Source organism: Lycium ferocissimum, chromosome 11, assembly GCF_029784015.1.
Source record: "Lycium ferocissimum isolate CSIRO_LF1 chromosome 11, AGI_CSIRO_Lferr_CH_V1, whole genome shotgun sequence".
NCBI classification, from domain to species: domain Eukaryota; kingdom Viridiplantae; phylum Streptophyta; class Magnoliopsida; order Solanales; family Solanaceae; genus Lycium; species Lycium ferocissimum.
Window position 1 is genome coordinate 18613128 of NC_081352.1, and position 9509 is coordinate 18622636.

Here is a 9509-nt window from a genome sequence, read left to right on the forward strand (position 1 = left end):
TTTTCACTGCTACGTGGATTAACGTAAGGCAGAATATACAAAATAAAATAAAGTACCTTGGATATGTCGATTATTTCCAAGTGTAAAGTTTGGAAGGCAATGGATGTTGATATGTCGATTATTTCCAAGTGTAAAGTTTGGAAGGCAATGGATGTTGACAAATCGAGGTGCTAGAATGGTAAGAGACAAACATATCTGTTTAGGGACAGAATCGATGGTTAGATTGTACCCCTCGCCAGGGCTTCATATCTTTTCCTGTCGTTTCATCCATTTAAACATGTTTTCCATTGAGTTTGCCTTATAGTCCCTTAAATGTTGATAATTTTTTTTTTAATCCTTACAATATTTATATAAGCACATTCAAGTGTATTGTTTATTTCTGATAAGCACATTCAAGTATATTTTTTTATTTCTGATTCTTTTACTTGTGAATCTTTACAAATGTAATGAACTATTCCTTCAAATCCACTTTATGTGGCAAGGTTTGAAGTACAAGAATCAAAATGTTTAATTTTTGGTATGTATTCGAATATAACTTCTTCAAATTTTAGAAATAAAATTTATGTATTTAAAATTACATAACAAATATTTAAGGCATAATAGCTAATAATTAAAAATATCTAAAAAAGACTTAAAAAAGTGTGATCAAATAAGAACTTATTTGACTCCAATTAGTAATATTGCCACATAATTTGAAACAAAGGGGCTATTAATTATTAAACCCTATAATTACTTATATGTTATGTAACATTTAGAAATAATAATAAAATGTACATTTTTCTTACGTAAAGGGACCAAAAAACATGCGTCAATTCAAGGTTAAATCTGCGTATCAGAGTATCACAAGGACTAAAATCAACAACAACAACATACCCAGTATAATCTCACCAATTGGTGTCTGGGGAGGTTAAAGTGTACGCAAACCTTACCTCTATCCCGTGACGATAGAGAGGCTATTTTCGATATATCCTTGACTCAAGGAGGGATGAAAAGACAACAATAATAACAAGCAGTGACACAAGGACCAAAGTCAAAATTTAAGAATAATTAAGGACAAAGCACAACCAGCCCTTTTAAAATAATGTATAGCTAAGTAATCATTTTGACCCTCTACTTTCACTATAAATACCTCGCAATAATTAAAGAGCGTCATTTATACAAGTCTTCAAGAAATTAAAGTGGGAAAATGGAAAAGGATAAAAATCACTTTGTGTTAGTTCATGGAGCTTGTCATGGTGCATGGTGTTGGTACAAAGTGGTGACAATTCTTAGAGATGAAGGTCACAAAGTTAGTGTTCTTGACATGGCTGCCTCTGGAATTCATCCAAAATCTACTGAAGAGCTTAATTCCATGGCTGAATACAATGAGCCATTGATGGAATTTATGAATTCTTTGCCACAAGAAGAAAGGGTTATTTTGGTGGGACATAGCATGGGTGGCATCAACATATCTCTTGCTATGGAAGTTTTCACTCAGAAGATTGCTGTTGCTGTGTTTGTCACTGCTTTCATGCCTGGTCCTGACCTCAATCTTGTAGCCATTAGCCAACAGGTTTGCTCAAATGAATTTAATTTCTATACATGCATTTAAGGGTTGTTTTGTTGCTTGTTAGAGTTATGTAGGTATAATGTAGAGTAGTTATGTATGGTATGTATTACTTATGTCATCTTCTACCTTGCATAAAATAATAAATAGATTGATTCATAACTTATGTTTTAGTTATGCAGGATTGTTTTTCTTGGTGTGTTGAATTTTATACATTGCAATTAACATGCTGTCAAATATGGTTCTATTTATGCTGATTTTAGTACCTATTATTTACTTCCTAATCCGCAACCAAATGAGCCATAACGACAACAACATACACAATGTAGTACCACAAGTAGAGTCTGGGGAGGGTGTGATGTACGCAGACCTTACCCCAACCTTTGTAGGGTGGAGATGTTGTTTCCGATGGTAGAGATGATGTTTCCGATAGACCCTTTGTTCAAAAGAAAAGAAAAAGAATTTGAAGCATGATATCAAGAAAAATCCGACAACAAAATATTAAGATTAAAAGCAAATGGTGCAACAAATAATAATACACATTGAAGAAATTAAACTAAGCTTACTACTAACACTACTAGTAAGGAGAACACACGGCTACCTACTAACCTTTTACCCTAATTCTTGACCTCCACACTTCCTATCTAGGGTCATGTCCTCAGTAAGTTGCAACTATGTCATTTCATGTTTGACCACCTCCCCCAGTTCTTCTTCGGCCTACCTCTACCTCACCTAACTCTGATATAGCCAACTTCACATGCCTCCATACTGGCGCGTCCACACACTCTTCTTCACATGCCTGAATCATCTCAATCTCACTTCCCTCTACCTCTCAAACGAGCCCTAACGGTGTAAAAAAACTTTATCGATGCATTTATTTTGTTGTAATAGATAACTTGTTTTATTTTTCAGGTTATCTATTAATCTACTTTTTATAAACAGTTATCTATGTATATCACCTAATAGTTATTTGTACACTATTAGGGATGGTTTGGTATGATGGATAAGCAAAAATAGTGATGGGATCAAAATTTAGTATCGCCTTATCCTTTGTTTGGTTACTAATCGTGGGATAAGTTATTCCAGGATTAAAAATAGTGCTAGGATAACTTATACCCATCATAGGGTGGAATAGTTATCCTGGGATAACTTATCCCGGGATAAAACAATGAAATTCACTAAAATAGCCATGAGGTTCTCAAAACCCTTTTTCTACTACATAAGGCGGAGGATATTTTTGTAAACAAACAACTTTTTCTTAAAAGTTATGCAATGCATGTTACTTTTAATACAACAAACCAAACAATCAATAAGAAATAATATCAGGATACCCAATCTCAACATAAATAATCCCAGTATAACTTATTCTAATATAATTAATCCCATCATAACTTGTGTTCAAACCAAACGACCCCTTAGTGTGTAGCAGATAACCTTTATCATTTTGTAGGTTACAAGTAATTCATTTTTTTAATAGACAATTATATTTAGTAAAGTTTCACCTGATTTGACAGTGCACAGGAATATATTGCACTATCAATTACTTCATACTATCAGGTCACATGAAAAATAGTTAATCACCGATAATTGTGCATAAAGAGTGGATTAACAACCTAGAGAATGACGTAAATTATCTATTACATACCGGAATCGTTGATATTAGTGCAAATTCCTTTTGGTACTATTAATGTGTATAAGTTTAACTCTTACTCAATTGGTTGGACGCACACCCCTAGTTTTGGTGCATAACATACAGGTACTACTATTATATAAGGTGATTTACGAGAATGCCTTATAGGTGGATGGTCTTGATTAAGTCTTAAACTATTGACTCTGCTAAGTCTTACGGATAAAACTTCAGTTTTAGCAAGTTTTGACTTTTAATTTTGAAGATTAGCCCATGGAACAAGTGGGGATCGATATACCACCTATTTCAAGATAATTAGGTGTATATGTATTACTATTATATTGCTAACATACTAAAGAGTAAGCACTGTTTGTTTGGAAATTGGCAGTATAATCAACAAGTGGAATCACATATGGGTACTGAATATGTGTACAACAACGGACAGGAGAAAGGCCCAACTTCCCTCTTGTTAGGCCCTAAAGTTTTAGCAACCAACTTTTATCAACTCTCCCCTCCTGAGGTATGTATCAACTACGAACTGATTTTCCCCAACTATCATGTCTTTATATTTGTGTGTGTTAATTTCACCCATACTTACTGAACTTTTTACCCGCCATACAATATAGGTAAAACATTATTACGTTAGAAAAACTAAATTTCAGTAACTATATTAACGTAAAGTCACCAAATATTTTGTCACATTATAAATTAACTGAACTATAAGTGAATTATTCAAAAAATACAAATAATTGAAATGTTCAATTTCTGCGGTGTGTTAATCGTTTTTCTTCTTCTTTTGGTGTCAGTTAAATGCTTATGAGTAGTTCAAATGTTTCCATGGAGTCTTTTTTCTTCATAGGGTGTGTTCAGTATGAAGAAAATGTTCTAATTTCTCATGTTCGTTTGGTCAAAATTTTTGCAAAAACATTTTTTTCAGGAAAATGGCTTCCTTAATCAAAGTAGAGAAAACAAGTCCACAAATGACATTTCACCAACCACCCAATCCACCCCCAACCACCAAACCCCAACAACTCCCACAACCCAACACACCTCCCCCACAATTTTTTTTTTTTTTGGGGGTTTTCTACACCACCCATCCCCCCCCCCCCCACCTCCTCCAAAAAATATTTTTTTTTTTCTTAAAAAAAGTTTTAAAATGTTTTATTGTTTGGTTTTTTACACCACCACCCCCTCCAAAAAAATTGAATTTTTTTTTTCTAATTTTGGTTTTCTAAGACACCCCACCACACAACCCCTCCCAACGCCCTCCAAAAAAAAATCACTCCCTCCGTCCCAATTTATTTGATACTTTTTGCTTTTCGAGAGTCAAACGAGTTATTCTTTGACTGTAATTTTTTCATAGGTCATTTAAATCTTTTAAATTACTAATTATGGTGACTTATAGTACTCTTTACGTAGTTTTCAAATATGTAAATTTTATATCAAAAAAATTAAAGATTCTATGTTCAAACACACGGTCAAAATTATGAAGTTTGACTCTAGAAAAGCGAAAAGTGTCAAACAAATTGGGACAGAAGGAGTAATTTTTTTTTAAAAAAAAAAATGGTGTTGAATTTTTTTTTTTTTTTAATTTTGGCTTTCTACAATACCCCACCACCCCCACCCCCGATATTTTCTACTTCATATTTAATTTTACCTTTATAAAAATGGAAAGCTTGCGTCGCTAAATTTGGTGCGGAGTGGGTGGTGGGTTGTAGTTGGAGGTGGGTGGGAGGGTTGGATAGAGCGGTGTTGTGGGGTGGGGGTTGGGGTGGGTGGTGTGTGGGGTAGGGGTGGGTGAAGATGAAGTGCGTTGGAAGGTGGTGGTTGGTGGGGGTGGGATTTGGTTGGGGGTGGGTGGTGGAGAGTGGTCGCTGGGGTGGGTGGTTAGGGTGGGGTGGGTGTAGGGGTTGGTGTGGGATGGGGTGGTGGGGTTGGGGTGGGGTTGGTGGGGCATGGGTGGTATTTTCTGAAAAATGTTTTCTACCAACCAACTGAACATGAGAAAATAAGTAAGAAATTCACTTATTTTTCATTACCTAGCCGAACATGAGAAAATAAGTAAAAATTCACTTATTTTGCAAGAACACATTTTGCAGGAAAAAAATTTTCTTAGAAAAATTTTTCCCCCATACCTAACACACCCATAATCTGTAGTAGTTCATAAGTCGAAAGTTTGACTTTTTGGTCATTTATATTAATTTCGGCAAATATTTGACATTTTTTGTCATTTATATTTGTAGCGGATAATCCACTACTAAAACAACAAGAATTAGCAACAGACAAATTTTGTAGCTAAATAGCAAAATCCGTAGTTAAACCTATAGCAACATATTAGCGATATATTATCAAAATAGTTCTATTACCTATGACTGATTTAGCGACATTGTAGTGACGAAGTTTTTTTTTTTTTTTTTTTTTGGTAACGGACCGTGTGTATTAATGACCAAGTAAAGTCATTACAAAGCCATAGCAAAACAGACACTGCTTGCTATCTAGCTCTATCAGTAAACAAAAGAAAGGAATACCTACACAGTAACTATTCAGCAGAAGCTTAAAAAGTATAGCTATGCATCAGTTGCTGCATCCCAGTTGGAGCCTTAAACTTGAAACGTAGGCCATCTCCCTTACAATGATGTCACAATGCCGAAATCTTTTCTCAAAAGTTCTCAAGTTCCTTTCTGTCCAAACTGAGTACACAACTTCAGCAAAAACCAGTCTGAGCACACCAGCTTTCTATGTTCTTCCTTCAGGCCAAGAAACAACCCAGTGTTGATATTGATCCTAATTGGCCCAGCTGATAGTATCCCGTTGAATCCAACCTAGGACTTTCTTCCACACATGTTTTGTATAACAACAACCAACAAACAGATGAACTTTATTTTCATGAGACTGTTGGTGCAAAGAACAAATTGGATCCACCTTGATATCCTATTTGATTAGTCTTCAAAAGTTAGGAGATTAAAGGCGGATTAAGCCAAAAAAATTTTCAAACAGTCTCAACATTCTCGTTGAGAGTCGCTCTGCGAGATGTCTAGTAGTGTCTGACTTGGTTTTCGACTGTATGTCTCAGCCCTTTCTCGGCTTGCCTCGCTCTCAGGTTGGCCTTTATAAAGGTGCAGCCACATAGTAAAGATTGCCTTTAGTAGTGCATAGTTCTTAACCATTAAACTCTTCCAACTTATAGTAGAGTTATCTCCTAACAGCTGCAGGTAGATTTTTCTGATGATGTTCTTCTCAGGCTTGATATGGTTCATTAAATAAGTTAGAGTGTCTCTGCCAGCAAAGATCATTCTCACCATCCAACGGGCTTGCTTAGGAGTTCAAATATCTTGAATCATAGCTCCCTTTGTGTAGTAAGGATAGATCCATCTTATCCAGTGTTTGTCCTGTTTGTAGGACAAGTTCAAACATGTTTCAGTAATTGTAGCTTTATTCTACAAATGTAGGTTTACCAAATTCAGACCACCAGTAGATTTGGGCATACAATCCCTTGCCCAAGCTACCAAAGATTTCTTAGTAATCTCATTTTCCCCTGACTAAACATAGCTTCTACAATACCCATCAATCAACTTAAGTATCTTTGTTGGGATGATGGATAGTTGTGCCCAGTAAGCTTGAATTCCAAATATGACAGTCTGGGCTAGCTGTACTCTACTAGCATAGGATAGCTTTTTGGCTGTCCATGATGAAATCCTTGCATTGATCTTGTTAATGAGAGGCTTCCATTGCATAATTAACACCTTCTTAGTGGACAATGGGATCCCAAGGTAGTTGAAAGGAAGTTCCCCGTTACCAGAGCCTAAGTGTTGCAAAATATCATTTTGTACTGATTGGGGAACCCCTCCAATACACATTGAACTCTTCCCAAGATTTGCTTGTAACCCAGAAGACTTGGAGAAATCAGTAAAACAAGAGTATAGGGCCATAACTGATGCCAGGTCTCCTCTGGTGAAGAGCAAGAGGTCATCAGCAAAGCTAATGTGGGTGATTGCCACCTTAGCACATTTGGAATAGAAATGAAACTCTTTGTTCTCTATCAGTCTAGCTAGGCATCTGCTCAGATATTTCATAGATATTGCAAAGAGGAAAGGGGAGAGTGGGTCCCCTTATCTTAAGCCTTTAGCAGCATCAAAAGAACAGTAGTCTCACCGTTAATAAGAATGGTGTAGTTTACTCTCTTGACACATTCCATGATCCAATGAAATGAACTGATCTGGGAGCCCAATTTCCTCCAAAACATGTTGTAAGAAGATCCATTCCACTGAATCATAGGCATTATGAAGGTTTATTTTAATCATGCATCTAGGGGGAAGGTGTTTTCTGGAGTAAGACTGCACTAGTTCGTGAGCTAGAATAATATTATCACCAATCTTCTTCCCAAGAATGAATCCTGCCTGTACCTCACAAATAATTGCACTCATAACCTTCAATAATATGTTTACCAGTAGCTTTTATATCATTTTGTACATTGTGGTACAACAAGCAATGGGCCTGAAGTCCTTGACTGTAGCAGGTTTATCAACCTTAGGGATAAGTGTGATGGTGGAGCAGTTGATAGATTTGTAAAGTTCTCCTCAGATAAAGAAATCTTTGACGGCTGCTAGTACATCATCTTGCATAATGGGCCAGGCTCTTTTGAAAAAGACAACATTGTAGCCATCCACGAGCTTATCATCTCCAACAGCACTAATCCATAAGCTTTATCATCTCCAATAGTACTAAGGCTATCAAGAATATCCTGATCAAGGATAGGAGCACGTAAGTCCAATTTTTGCCGATGTGTCAAAGTTGGGCCATGTGACATTTTCCTTTTATCAATAGCAGGCAACACCTTTGCTGAAGACCTCATAATTAAGGGATTTGTAGAAAGCAATGATTTCCAAGTTAATTTCCTTAGGATCAGTTAGTATATTTCCATTCAAAGTTGTGAGCTTAGAGATTTGTTTTCTCAAAGCACTCTCCTTCATAATAGCTGAGAAGTATTTATTATTTGAGTCACCAAGCCTGATCCATTTGCAGTGACGAATATGATAGCTAATTCTATATGTTATTTTGTAGTAATTCAATTACTTAAATATAACATAAAGTAATTTTGTAATACTCCCTCGTTTTCAATTTTATGTGGTTTGACTCAAAGTAAGAGGGTCAAACTAACTAATGTTCGACGTAAATTTGGACATAGAATCTTCAATTTTTTTTTGAATTAAAATTAACATATCTAGAAGCTAATAAAAAGTACCATAGGTCATAACAGTTAACAATTCAAAACATTTAGTAAGTATTTGAAAATATTATGCTCAAAGATAATATTGTTTGACTGTCCAAATAGTAAATAAGACAAATAAATTGAAACTGATGGAGTATTACTATTACAATGAGCAAAATTCAATTATTGCAATATCATACAAAATTATTGTACCATTTTATGTTTTTGTTGTCTATGGGACTCTACAGGACTCAACTCTTGCAACGTATTTGGTTCGACCTGTACCATTATTCGATGAGTCAGCCCTATTGAAGAACACTACACTTTCCAAAGAGAAATATGGTTCTGTACATCGTGTTTACATTGTATGCGACAAAGACAATGTGTTGAAGGAAGAACAATTTCAAAGGTGGTTAATTAAGAATAATCCACCGGATGAGGTCGTGCTGATTAACGATGCAGATCACATGGTCATGTTCTCCAAACCTCGGGAGTTATGTTTTTGTCTTGTTATGATTTCACATAAATATCACTGATTCTTTCACCTTGTTACTACACTAGCGAGAAGAAGCCCGTGCCGTGCACAGGCTCAATATGTAATCACAACTTTTTTGTGCGGATTGCCCTTCAAAGGCACTGGTCTTTAATTTTTACCCCTCAAATTGGTGGTCTTTAATTTTTGTCCTTCGCCTAATACCCCGAGATTCTGGATTCGAAATCCAGCTCAGTAAAAGAAAAGAAGGAATTTCGGAAGGCAGAGTTTTGCATGCAAAACTCTACCTTAAGCTAGAGATTTGAAATTCTGCCTTGCGAATTCAGATTCTACCTTGCGATTGTTTTTTAAAATTTTTTACTGAGCGGAGATTTGAACTCGAAACCAAAGAATTTTCAGCAAAACACAAAAATTAAAGACCACCAATTTGAGGGGCAGAAGTTAAAGACCAGTGCCTTTGAAGGGCAATCGTGCAAATGACCCAATTTAATTTTTTTAACTGATATGGATTAAATCATCTTTAAATTTAGGGGCTAAAATAAATTAGTATATATTTGTATGATGGTGAATCATCTCATTAAAGGTAAAATGAATAGCTGATAAATATTATTAACATTAGCAAAAATATTATTAA

General features: G+C 35.6%; 1 protein-coding gene across 2 annotated transcripts; it reads left to right on the top strand.

The window, feature by feature from the left end:
• The first annotated feature begins 1147 nt into the window (after positions 1-1147).
• LOC132036840 (methyl jasmonate esterase 1-like) lies at positions 1148-9062 on the top strand. 2 transcript variants are annotated; one of them, XM_059427236.1, is made up of 3 exons: positions 1148-1552; positions 3562-3693; positions 8631-9062. In XM_059427236.1, the coding sequence occupies exons 1-3, from the start codon at positions 1187-1189 to the stop codon at positions 8916-8918; spliced, it is 786 nt and encodes a 261-aa protein (XP_059283219.1). In that variant the 5' UTR covers positions 1148-1186; the 3' UTR covers positions 8919-9062. The 2 variants fall into 2 exon arrangements, with proteins under 2 accessions (XP_059283219.1, XP_059283221.1); XM_059427238.1 differs by lacking the exon at positions 3562-3693.
• The last annotated feature ends 447 nt before the right edge of the window (positions 9063-9509 follow it).